Source organism: Myotis myotis, unplaced genomic scaffold (genome assembly GCF_014108235.1).
Source record: "Myotis myotis isolate mMyoMyo1 unplaced genomic scaffold, mMyoMyo1.p scaffold_m19_p_34, whole genome shotgun sequence".
Classification (NCBI taxonomy): domain Eukaryota; kingdom Metazoa; phylum Chordata; class Mammalia; order Chiroptera; family Vespertilionidae; genus Myotis; species Myotis myotis.
The window spans coordinates 1321185-1334332 of NW_023416340.1; the positions used below are offsets into that span (position 1 = coordinate 1321185).

Below are 13148 nucleotides of genomic sequence, written 5' to 3' on the forward strand. Positions count from 1 at the left end.
TGATTTTAATATTTACTGATATTACTGATTTGGCTGCATCTACTAGAACAAACAGATATCGCATCATGCAGCTAACACATGGTTTCAAAAGAAAGTGGAAGAAAGACAGGCAATAAAGTGCAGCGTCATCCTCCCTCAGGGGAGCAGCTCCCTCCCTCCTGATCCCAGGTGGCTCTCTCAGAGGACAAACCTCTCCCCTCCTCCACAAATCAAGCAAATTCAGGACAAAGAAGATGAGTTTCTTTGAAGGAAACAGTGGAAACCGTTCACTGGTCCTGTTGCCATCACTCCTACACGGTCATGATCTACGGGAGAGTCTTTGGACTTTTTTGTCCAGAATGTCAGTGATACAAATAAGTATGACAATGCCATGCATTACATCAATCACTTCTAAGTCATCAATTCCTTACCAAGTGTCCTGCCCAACTTCTCCCATTCTCTCATTCAGAGTCTCCTCTCCTCTTCCTGCCCCTCCCCTTCTCTCTCTGCTTCTCTGCGAACCAAATGAAAAGACTGACCTTTGCAGGGCAGCCTCAGCTTGAATCTCAGAGCCTGCAATTGTGCCTGAGATGTACAAGCTGTGTGTCCTTGAATAAATGACAACTAAAAACACAACAGAAGTAGACATAGTGTCCTTTTGGCATTTGAGTTCCTGTCATTGTTTCAGGAGGGATCCCAGAAACCTGGCAAGTTTCTCTTTTTGTCCACTTATTCAAAGTAGAATTTCCAAATCTACACTAATAATCTACACCAATAAAAGAGAAATATGTAAATTGGTCATTACTCTGCTACATCCACCAGCCAATCAGGATGAGTATGCAAATTAACCCAAGAAAAATGGTGGGTTAATTTGCATAGGCAGACACAGAACAAAGACTGAAGGCTCTGGCCGAGCAAAGACTGAAGTTGACTGAAGACTAAAGAGGCTTGGCTTCTCCGCTGCGGCCAGACCAAAGGCCTGGGTCCTGGGTGCCGGAGGAAAACCGGTGCCCACAGCCAGGGGAAGGAAGGCCTATTGGGCGAATCTTCGTGCAACGGGCCTCTAGTATATAAATAAAAGGTCACTGACTATGATGCTCTCTTCCACCTGAATAACACCCACTGTGGTCAGGTGAGCAGTGACTACTCCCTGGTCCTTAGGTTGGGAGTGTGAGGTAGGACAGGTTGTTGATGAGCTCCCTCAGGAGAGTCTGAAATTTGCAAAAGAACTTGGGAGAAGTAGAAGACTTGTGGGGTGAGGTGGATAAGGCATGATCTGCTCTTTCAACCTGGGAAAGTGGGGATGGCTCCAAGGTGTATCCAATGCCCCCCCTTTTTCCTCAAGTGGCTTTATTACTGGGCGGTGAGAGGGCATTAAGCCCTTATGGATGTACCTTTTGCCATTTTGTTCATTGCTTTCTGGTTGCTTTGTGGTTCCTCTCTGTTCCTTCTTTTCAGTTCTCTTCTGGTTTGATTACCTTTTTAGTGGTATGATTTGATTTCATTCTCATTATCTTTTGTGTATCTACTGCATGTTTTTGTTTTGAGGTTTTCATGAGGCTCACATGTATTAGCCCGTATGTATATCAGTCTGTGTTAAGTAAATAGCAAGTTAAGTTTGAAGGTGCTTTAAATTCCCTCCCCACATACTTATTCCACTCCCCCATGTTTTATGGTTTTGATGTATCGTATATTTTGTGTGAGTGTATGTATTTCATAGTGAACTGTTGTGTCCATAGAAGGAGATGAGTTTAGATCTTTTATGTGTCATCAGCTTGAATCATTCTCCTCTAAGTCATTTTGAAAGGGAACTTGAGAGGAGAAACCAAGATGGCGGCATAGGTAAACACCGGAGATTGCTGCCTCGCACAACCACTTCAAAAATACAACTAAAAGACGGAACCGACATCATCCAGAACCACAGGAAGGCTGGCTGAGTGGAAATTCTACAACTAGGAGGAAAGAGAAAAGCATACCAAGACTCAGAGGAGGTGCGGTGCAGAAGTAAAATACAGAGGTATGGAGGCGCATGTGGAGATGGCTGGCGGCTGAGGACACGGTTGTGTTTTTCAATCAGGAGGGAGTCTCAAGCTCTGAGCTCCAGTTCCGGGCGAGTCTCTGGGGACCCAGACTCATACGGGAGAAACGGGACTGTCTGGCATCGGTTGGAACTTGAGGGCAGCTTTCTCTCAGAGGTGCTTGCAGCAATTGCTGGGGCACTGAGAAGCAGTGCCTCTGAGGGCAGGGCTGAGAGCAGCCATAACTGCTTGCTCCACCCCGTTGATCCCCTGGGGCCCCGCCCTGCCCACGCCATGCACGGAGGCTTTTGCATATGAAATGCCTGGCCCTTTGCAATCTGATAATTACCTAACAAACTGCAGCTGACACAAGGCCCCACAGCAACTTGCATTGCTTCACAGCTGGCTCCTGATGGATAGCCTCAGGCAGAGACTAGATTAGCACCTCCTTAGAGATACAGGAGCCAGTGTGCCCGGTGGTCAGTGTGGGACCATCCAGATTGCAACCACTCAGACCCATAAGGGACACACTCAGGGGGCAGACTCAGTGAGCACCAAAGCCCCACTGAAGCAAGTCTTGCCCTGGAGGGGTGTCTTCAGCACAGAAGTTCTCCCACTGCAGAGACAGCTGATTCCAACAGCCAATTGGCCTGGAGGTCTATCCCTCCCAGTGTTACCTACAACAATCAAGGCTTAACTACAACAAGACTGTGCACAAAGCCCACAAGGAGGTGCACCAAGAGTGTCTACGTCAGGTAATTGGGGAGGCTGAGCAACTGGGCCCTGTAGGACACCTAGTACAGAAAGCCACTCTATCAACACAGGGAAGCATAAAAAAATGCGGAGACAAAGGAACAGGACACAAATGACAGAAATGGTCGAAAGCAAACTACTGGATATAGAATTCAAAACCACACTTTTTTTTTTTTTTAAACATAATTGAACGCTGTTTTTTTTAAAAAATATTTTATTGATTTTTTTTGCAGAGAGGAAGGGAGAGAGATAGAGAGTTAGAAACACCGATCAGCCGCCTCCTGCACATCTCCCACTGGGATGTGCCCACAACCCAGGCACACGCCCCCGGCCGGAATCGAACCTGGGACCCCTCAGTCTGGAGGCCGACGATCCATCAACTGAGCCAAACCGGTTTCGGCCAAAACCACACTTTTAAGGTTTTTCAAGAATTTTCTAGAAACTGCTGATAAACTTCATGAGACCCTCAAGAAATCTAATGAGACCCTCGAGGTTGTGATAAAGGACCAACTAGAAATAAAGCATACACCGACTGAAATAAAGAATATTATACAGACTCCCAACAGCAGACTAGAGGATCACAAGAATCAAGTCAAAGATTTGAAATATGAAGAAGCAAAAAACACCCAATGGGAAAAGCAAAATGAAAAAGCAATCCAAAAATACGAAGACAGTGTAAGGAGCCTCTGGGACAGCTTCAAGCGTACCAACATCCAAATTATAGGGGTGCCAGAAGGAGAGAGTGAGCAAGATATTGAAAAACCTATTTGAAGAAATAATGACAGAAAACTTCCCCTACCTGGTGAAAGAAATAGACTCACAAGTCCAGGCAGTGCAGAGAACCCCAAACAAAAGGAATCCAAAGAGGACCACTCCAAGACACATCATCATTAAAATGCCAAGAGCAAAAGACAAAGAGAGAATTTTAAAAGCAGCAAGAGAGAAACAGTCAGTTACCTACAGGGGAGTACCCATATGACTGTCAGCTGATTTCTCAACAGAAACTTTGCAGGCCAGAAGGGAGTGGCAAGAAATATTCAAAGTGATGACTAGCAACAACCTACAACCAAGATTACTTTATCCAGCAAAGCTATCATTCAGAATTGAAGGTCAGATAAAGAGATTCACAGATAAGAAAAAGCTAAAGGAGTTCATCACCACTAAACCAGTATTATATGAAATGCTGAAAGGTATCCTTTAAGACGAGGAAGAAGAAGAAAAAGGTAAAGATACAAATTATGAACAACAAATACACATCTATCAACAAGTGAATCTAAAAATCAAGTGAATAAATAATCTGATGAACAGAATGAACTGGTGATTATAATAGAATCAGGGGCATAGAAAGGGAATGGACTGAATATTCTCGGGGGGGGGGGAAGGGATGTGGGGGATGTGGGAAGAGACTGAACAAAAATTTTGCAGCTATGGATGAGGACATTGGGGGCAGGGGATGAAGGCAGATGGGGGGTGGGAACCATGTGGAGGGGATGTATGGTGGGAAAAAGAGTAACAACTGTAATAATCTGAACAATAAAGATTTAATTTAAAAAAGAAAAAAAAAGAAAGGGAACTTGAAATCAGAACTACTAGGACTTACAACTCCAAATTTACTTGAATGATGATTAGGCAAGGGTGTGGAGGAATTGTAAACTTCATACTTTGCTAGTGTGAATGTAATGTGGTACAAAACTGGAAAACTGTTTGTTTCTCCAAAAATCAGCATAGAATTAGCATGTGAACAAGCAATTTTACTCCCTGGTATAGAACCCAAATAAATGAAACAGTTGTTCAAAAATCTCTTGTACACGAATGTTCATAGCAACCATATTCATAAGAGTCAAAAGGTGGAAACATCACAAATGTCCATCAATTAGTAAATGGTGAAAATAAAGGTGGTATGTACATATAATAAAATGTTATTTCTCATGAGAAATGAAGTACTGATCCATGCTACAACATGGATGAATCCTGGGAACTTTGAGATAAGTGAAAGAAGACAGACACACAGCACATATTATAGCTTTCCATCCATATGGAAAATCCAAAATAGGGAAAGACATGGATACCGAGAGCAGATTAATTGTTTCTAGGGACTGGGAGGAGGGTGGAATGGGCGATGATGGCTCAATGTTGTGCGGGGGTCTAGGGGGTGTTGAAGACATTCTGGTGATGGTTACACAGCACCTTGAATGCACTGGATGCCACTGAACCTACATTGGTTAAATGGTAAGCTATGTTATGTGTATTTTACCACACATATAAACATGAAGAGTAAGAACATTTGGATGGGGTGCCTGTGTCCAGAGAGCAGAAGGAGCTGTCCACACCACTGGTGCTGACCACTGTGATCCGTGTCATTATTTCTGTTGCTGGAATGTTACTTTCTATGAGTATCTTCACTTTAGAGTGTGATTCTGACCTCTACCTGCTTGTGCGGAGTGTACGCTGGTCTGTTCAACTAAATCTAAAACCCTTCTGTTTCATGAGCCACCCCACGTATTTCCTCCTTTCCCCAACCTTGCTCAACCTGGAATTTCCAAGAATAAAAACTCATCACTTTCACCTCAGTACCCTGAGCTGTGGTTTACTGACCAGCTCCTGGTCAGGGCTGTGAGGTCAGGGAGCTGAGGGCACACCCCTCACACATAGGATGTAAGAGGTTAGCAATGTGCAAAAGGCAGTGGAGAAAGTTAAAGACTTAAAAGATGAAATGGAAAAGCTGTTTGGTGGATTCATCCTGGAAGAGGGGGGTGGCTCTGAGGCGTGTCCTGCTTGCTGAGGAGGCCCTGGTGCTGGGCATGCGTGGGAGGCATTTGGGGAAAGTATCATGAAGAGTGGGGGGCGGGGTGCTGGCTCTCAGAGGATTCCATGGTGCCAGAGATGATGTCTGGATAATCCTGACCCAAGGGCCCAGCGAGTCTCTGCAGGCCTGGCCAGAAGGCAGGAGCTTCGATGACATCACCGCCCTTATCAGAGATATAAAAGCACCTGCTGGGAACTGCAGACCTTCTTCTGATTCCGCTGCAGCCAACCCAGAGCCATGACTCCCCGATGCTACATCCTGGGTAAGGAGGACCCACCCCAATTCCCTCGGAGCCCAGCTCCATTCTCAGCCACCGCCCCATCCCTACCTCAACCTACTTCTCCTCCTTAGCACCAGGCCTTACCGATCCATCTCCCCAATATCATCTCCATCCACATCTCAGATTCGGTTCTGAAACTCATGCCCAATGCCACCCTTGCCCCACTTTCCCACCCCAAACCCAGTCTTCTAGACTTTCATGTGGGTCATCTCCATAGCAACCCATCAGCTCAGCCCCTGAGTGCACCTGGGCCTCCTGCTCTCAACACCTGCCCATTGAGCACCCACATCCCCCCGAATCCTAAACTCATTTCTCTCAAGCACCCTGCCAGCACCCCCCACATTCCACAGGTCAATAATCCCAGGGCTTCTGAACACAGGTGACCAGATCCCACCCTGGAAGCCCCTATCCCTTTCCCTGAGCCTCAGTCAGAACAGAGACCCCCCCACCTCCCCAGACCTTCCTCTGCCCCAGGAAGGGCTCCCTGAGGTGGACCCATGGCTGCCCCTTCAGCCGCACCTCATCCAGCTCCTCCCCCACAGCTGTCTGGGCTGCTCTCTGCATCATCAGCCTCCTCTGCTCACAGGGAGCCCCAGGTGAGTGCAGGAGGGACAGGGACACTCGGGTGGTGGGTGGCATCCAGAGGGTCCCTGCTTTGCCCTGCATGCCCGGCCATCTGGGCCACACCAGCTCTGTCTCCTCCAGTGTCCCCCACGGGTGCTCACCTGATGCTGTGCCAGTCACACTCAAGATGTGGGGACAGGTTCTACGACCCCCAGGAGGACTGTTGCTATGACGATGCTGTGGTGCCCTTGAGTACTTCCCGGAAGTGTGGAAACTGCACCTTCAGGATCTGCTTCGAGCAGTGCTGTCCCCGGTGGTCATTCAAACCCCAGGAGACCTTCGTGGTAAAAGTGAGAGGCCAGGCGTGTTCCTTCGGCCCATTCCCGGGTGACAGGGTTTGTTCCAGGTAAGATCCTGTCCCCTTCACAGGAATAGGGCTTGTTGGGGTCTGGGGAGGCTGTGGACACCGGACTGTCCATGACAACCGTCCTGTCCTGTTCTGGCTGTCCCCTACTCCTGTCCCCCTGCTCTAGTCAATCTCTCCCTTTTTATCTCCTTGTTTCTCTCCCCTTTGGTTTTTATTTCTCTCACCCCCTTTGCTGTCCTTCTGTGTCTCTCTTTTCCACTTCCCTGTCCATAATCGTCTGTCCCTGCATTTCTGGCCTTCTCTCTCCGCAGTGTCAGATGACCGAGGACGGGTGACCAGATGACTGCAGATTCTGTTCCTCACTGAGCCCGGAGATGGGGCCTGGTGTTGACTGAGCTCCGGGACTGCAGGGGATATGTGGGGACAGGAGACTCTCAGAGTCAACGTGCCCGTCTTATGCTGGCTCCTCTAGCCCTCTAACTCTGTCCTCAGTGGTGACCGGTCCCCTTTCTCTGATTCTGGACAATTGTGAGAGTTTGTTTTGCTGATGGAGGTCTGAGGGCCCCAAACCCTACAGCTGGTACCATGAAGCACAACCCCATTACCTTCGGCTCCTTTCTCACCTGGCACCAAACACCTGGCACTTAATAAACTTTGCAGTTTTACCTGTTCTGTCCCGGCTCATGAACGGTTGGGAAGGGTCCTAAGTGGTGGACAGGGGGTCTTTTTCTGGCTTCCTGGGGTCACAAGGAATGTCCACGTCTCCCATGTAAGAACAAATGTCAGGTGTTCCCCATGGTCTGCGGGTTTTGCTGAGTAACATTTGCATCTGGGTCACAGGGATCCAGTTCTTGTTTCCACCTCACCTGGGCTGAGCACAGGGAGGGGGCGCGGCCACAGGGAGGGAGGGGCTTTGGCGCTGAATCTGTCCCCCACCACCTGCCTGGCCCAGGAGAGGGAGGTGAGGGCAGCACGCCCCCTGGCGGGAGGCGGGCGCAGGGCGGGCAGGCGCTGTGAGTGAGACCAGGGAGGAGTCCCCAGCGCTGGGCAAGGAAAAGGTGCCTCCCCTGCACCCCAACCCCAGGGCTGGGCTCTCCACGTGTCCCCGCCGGCCAGTGAGCTGTGGTGTGGGAGGCTGGAACTCTCACGGGAAGAACTGACTTGCCTCCTAAAGACGGTCTGGGAGGCGTCCAAAGAGGTGCCAGCATTTCCAATTGACTTTCATCCAAACCGCGGGTGGAACCTCCTTCCTGAGCTCCTAGGCTCACCCAGCCACAGACACGGGCGGGAACCGCGGTCACAGGGGTCGGGCTCTGCGGTGTGTGAGGTCAGACTTCCCTAAAGTGGGACGGGGTTCAGGGAGGCGCGGCACCCAGGACACGCGGTGAGGATCACAGGGGACCATGGGGACTCGGACCCCCAGCCTGGAGGGGAGTGAATTGGCCTGGACTGGGCATGTCCAGGACCCTGGACAGAGGTTGCAAATTCCTGTCCTCTCCAGACTCTTTAAACTGTGAAGGATATTAAAACTATTTTCTGTGTACTAATTTTATTTGTAAACAATCATATGAAAATTGGACAGAAAAGGCAGGGACTTCTGGGTCACTGAGATGGGTCTCCCCAAACCGGGCTCAGAGGAACTTGCCCCTCCCTCCCCCACATTGTAAATATTAGCAGCTGGGGAATAAACAACATGTAAGGCAAAGCTCCTCCCCATCCTCAGCCGTTGTCTCCCTCTCCAATAAAAACACACCATCAGCAGTGCCTAGTGTGACTTCCAGAAGGTTCTGTGCCTGGAAGAGCTTGTCTGCAGGGACATGATGGGGGCAGCAGGTGCTGGGGGAGCAGGAACTCTGCAGCTGGAGTGCCCAGGGCAGACCCTGCTCCTGCTCTCATGTGTGTGATTCTGGGAGTGAGGACTGTCTCTGTGCCTCAGTTTCCCCCTTTGTAAAAATGACTAGGAAAACCAGATTAAATGAATCAATATTTGTAAAGGATTTCAAAACATGCCTGGAAGATATGAAATGTGTCAGTGCTTGTTGAAAAGTGAACATTTTTTCTCTGTTTTAGCTTACACATATAAATAACTTTAATTATTTGGCCTTTTTAGTTTAAAAATATTTCCTTTTTTAAAAAACATATTTCTTTATTGATTTCAGAGAGGAAGGGAGAAAGAGAGATAGAAACATCAATGATGAGAGAGGATCATTGATTGGCTGCCTCCTGCACACCCCCTACTGGGGATGGAGCCTGGAACCAGGCATGTGCCCTTGGCCGGAATCGAACCTGGGACCCTTCAGTCTGCAGGCCAATGCTCTATCCACTGAGCCAAGCCGGCTAGGGCAGTTTAAAAATATTTCTGGGTGGGCCACGCTTTCCGCTGCTTGCGGGAGGTTTTGTTCTGGGAGCAGAGTGGCCTGCGGTTTGGAGCTCGCAGAGGGGTCGTCCTCTGCTCCGTGGCCGCGTCTCCACCCTGTTCCCGGGCCAGCTTCCAGGCACCATGGCTTCCCGCGGGAGGAAGCGGAAGGCAGAGGCGGCGGTGACCACGGCAGCTGAGAAGCAGGAGAAGCTGGCTGGCGGCCAGAAGGAGGTGGAGGAGGCGACGTCGTTACTGAGCATTGCACGAGGTGACGCGTGTACGGGCGCAACGCCGCGGCCCTGAGCCAGGCGCTGCGCCTGGAGGCCCGGAGCTCCTGCTGAACGTGCACCCTGCCAACCCCGGAGGGGCAGCTTCCAGGTGACGCTGCTGCAGCAGTGCGGAGCTCTGGACTGGGATTAAGAAGGGGCCCCCACGCAAACTCAAGTTCCCTGAGCAGCAGGAAGTCGTGGAGAAGCTGAAGAAGTACCTTCCGTAGGAGGCTTGGGCTGAAATCCTCACGCTGAGCTTTCTGTGCCTGGTGATGTTGGAACATGTATGACCAGACAGGGCCAAACTACAGGTATGTGCCTGAAGCTACAGTCTCTTCCCCTGCAGAATTGAGGGTTCAGTTGTGAGGCCACACTCTAGTAAGGCATTGAAAAGTTCTTGGATTTGGTTTAATAAAAGTTGAAATAAAGTTCTTGACTAATAAAAATATATATATATTTCTGGGTGAGGACCCATAGATTCATCTCAGACTTCCTAATGGCAGAAAATTAGTGCAGTGCCTGCATGTCTCAAGATTGTAATCCAATTAAAATGCCAACGGCATATTTCACAGATCTAGAACGAACTCTCCAAAAATTCATCTGGAATAAAAAAAGACCCCGAATAGCTGCCGCGATCTTGAGAAAGAACAAAGTAGGTGGGATCTCAATACCAGATATCAAGCTTTATTACAAAGCCACTGTTCTCAAAACTTCCTGGTACTGGCACAAGAACAGACATATAGATCAATGGAATAGAATAGAGAGCCCACAAATCAGTCCGAACCAATATGCTCAATTAATATTTGACAAAGGAGGCAAGAACATACAATGGAGTCAAGATAGTCTCTTCAATAAATGGTGTTGGGAAAATTGGACAGATACATGCAAGAAAATGAAACCAGACCACCAACTTACACCATACACAAAAATAAACTCAAAATGGATAAAGGACTTAAATGTATGACGAGAAACCATAAAGATTCTAGAAGAATCCAAAGGCAACAAAATCTCAGACATATGCCGAAGCAATTTCTTCACTGATACAGCTCCTAGGGCATTGGAAACTAAAGAGAAAAGGAACAAATGGGACTACATCAAAATGAAAAGCTTCTGCACAGCAAAGGAAACCATCAACAAAACAACAAGAAAGCCCACTGCGTGGGAAAACGTATTTGCCAATGTCATATCTGATAAGGGCCTAATCTCCAATATTTATAGGGAACTCATACAACTTAACAAAAGGAAGATAAACAATCCTATCAAAAAATGGGCAAAGGATCTAAATAGACACCTTTCAAAAGAGCACATTCAGAAAGCCAAGAGACATATGAAAACATGCTCAAAGTCACTTATCATCTGAGAGATGCAAATCAAAACAACAATGAGGTACCATCTCACACCTGTCAGACTGGCTATCATCAACAAGTCAACCAACGACAAGTGCTGGAGGGGATGTGGAGAAAAAGGAACACTCGTGCACTGCTGGTGGGAATGCAGACTGATGCAGCCACTGTGGAGAACAGTATGGAGCTACCTCAAAAAACTAAAAATGGAACTCCCATTTGACCCTGTGATCCCACTTCTAGGAATATATCCCAAGAAACCAGAAACACCAATCAGAAAGGATATATGCACCCATATGTTCATAGCAGCACAATTCACCATAGCTAAGATCTGGAAACAGCCTAAGTGCCCATCAGTAGATGAATGGATTAGAAAACCGTGGTACATCTACACGATGGAATACTATGCTGCTGTAGAAAAGAAGGAACTCTTACCATTTGCAACGGCATGGATGGAACTGGAGAGCATTATGCTAAGTGAAATAAGCCAGTCAATGAAGGAAAAATACCACATGATCTCACTCATTCATGGATAATAAAGACCATTATAAACTTTTGAACAATAATAGATACAGAGGCAGAGCTGCCTCAAACAGACTGTCAAACTGCAATGGGAAGGCTGGGGAGGGTAGGGGCGCAGAAGCGGGGGGTAAGAGATCAACCAAAGGACTTGTATGCATCCAAATAAGCATAACCAATGGTCATAAGACACTGGGGGGTAGGGGAGGCCAGGGGATTGTCAAGGGTGGGGGGAAAAAAGAGACATATGTAATACCCTTTGTAATACTTTAAGCAATAAAAAAATAAAAATAAAAAATAAATAAAAAAATAAAAACATGAAAAAAAAAAGATTGTAATCCAATGTCTTTTTTAATAATATATTTCAAATACTCTACTGACATGGAAATGTTCACATCGTAATGCTAAAGGGGAAAAAAAAACTAAGATACATAATTGCATACACCATTATGCCAGTGTGTTTTTTCCCCCCCATTGATTTTAGAAAGAGGATAGGGAGGGAAGGAAGGAAGGAAGGAAGGAAGGAAGGAAGGAAGGAAGGAAGGAAGGAAGGAAGGAAGGAGACAGAAAAGGAAGATTTATTGTTCTACTTATTTATGCATTCATTGATTGATTCTTGTATGTGCCCTGATCCAGGATCAAACATAAAACCTTAGCATATTGGGAGCACGTTGTAGCCAACTGAACCACTCAGCCAGCACAGCCCAGTTTTAAAAAATTCCTGCACAGGTGCTCCTGGTAACTCGGGTTTTTTTTTTAGGGCCAGCAAATCGAAGAGGCTGCCTGACTGCACGGTACTTCAATGACAGCCATGCAGCTAATAAATCTACCGCTGTTCTTTTTCCCCAGTGCATAGTTTTCACCTTTTATCATTAATATTTTAAAGTAAAATTCACATAACAGAATTTCTGATTGGATTATTTTAATCAGTGGATTTTAAATGTCTATCCCAGGGATGGGAAAACTTTTTGACTCGAGGGCCACAATGGGTTCTTAAACTGGACTGGAGGGCCGGAACAAAAGCATGGATAGGGTGTTTGTGTGAACTAATATAAATTCAAAGTAAACATCATTACATAAAAGGGCACGGTCTTTTTTTTCAATAGTTTTAGTCATTTCAAACTGGCCGTAGTTTGCCCACGGCTGGTCTATCCTATGTAATAAAAGCCTAATATGCAAATTGACTGAACCACTGAATGACCAGACGCTATGAAGTGAACTGACCACCAAGGGGCAGATGCTCAATGCAGGAGCTGCCCCCTGGTGGTCAGTGCACTCCCACAGGGGGAGTGCCCTCAGCCAGAAGCTGGGCTCACGGCTGGCCAGTGCAGTGGCCGTGCCTGGAACCTCTCCTGCGTCTGCAGCAGGGCTAAGGAGCAGCCAGCAGGTGGGCAGTAAGGAGCCAGGGGTCCCAGACTGCAAGAGGGATCCCAGACTGTGAGTGGGCACAGGCCGGGCTGAGGGAACCCCCCTTCCCTGCTCCCAGTGCAAGAATTTCGTGCATCAGGCCTCTAGTTTATTTACAATGTTGTGTCACCACCACCACTAATTCCAAAACATTCCCATCAGCCCGACAAGAAAGCCCAGACCCATTAGCAGTCACCCTCATGACCCTTTCCCCTGCCCCTTCCCATCCACTGATCTGCTTCCTGTCTCTATGGATTTACCTATTATGGACGTTTCATTTAAGTGGGATCATGTGCTGGGTGGTCACTTGTGTCTTTCATGGAGTGTAAGGTTCTCAAGGTTCATCCATGTTGTCGCATGTATCAGAGTTCCACTTCTTTTTAGTGACAATAATATTCCATTGTCTGGACACAGCACATCCTGTTCATTCATTGTGGTGCAAGTGCCTGGCATTAATGTTCTGACTGTAATGTTAATGATTGTA

General features: G+C 47.4%; 1 protein-coding gene and 1 pseudogene across 1 annotated transcript; both read left to right on the top strand.

Moving 5' to 3' along the window:
• The first annotated feature begins 5730 nt into the window (after positions 1–5730).
• On the top strand, positions 5731–7432 carry LOC118652807 (insulin growth factor-like family member 1). Its single transcript, XM_036302956.1, has 4 exons — positions 5731–5818; positions 6379–6432; positions 6542–6806; positions 7079–7432. The coding sequence occupies exons 1-4, from the start codon at positions 5794–5796 to the stop codon at positions 7086–7088; spliced, it is 354 nt and encodes a 117-aa protein (XP_036158849.1). The 5' UTR covers positions 5731–5793; the 3' UTR covers positions 7089–7432.
• Positions 7433–9267: 1835 nt separating this feature from the next.
• Positions 9268–9803, top strand: LOC118652753 (annotated as a pseudogene).
• Positions 9804–13148: the final 3345 nt, after the last annotated feature.

Excerpts from the sequence above, each read along its gene's own strand:
- LOC118652807 (XM_036302956.1), top strand. The coding sequence starts at position 5,794 with ATGACTCCCCGATGCTACATCCTGG. Across the intron at positions 5,819-6,378 it reads TCCCCGATGCTACATCCTGG|CTGTCTGGGCTGCTCTCTGC; the intron begins GTAAGGAGGACC and ends CCTCCCCCACAG. Across the intron at positions 6,433-6,541 it reads CTGCTCACAGGGAGCCCCAG|TGTCCCCCACGGGTGCTCAC; the intron begins GTGAGTGCAGGA and ends TGTCTCCTCCAG.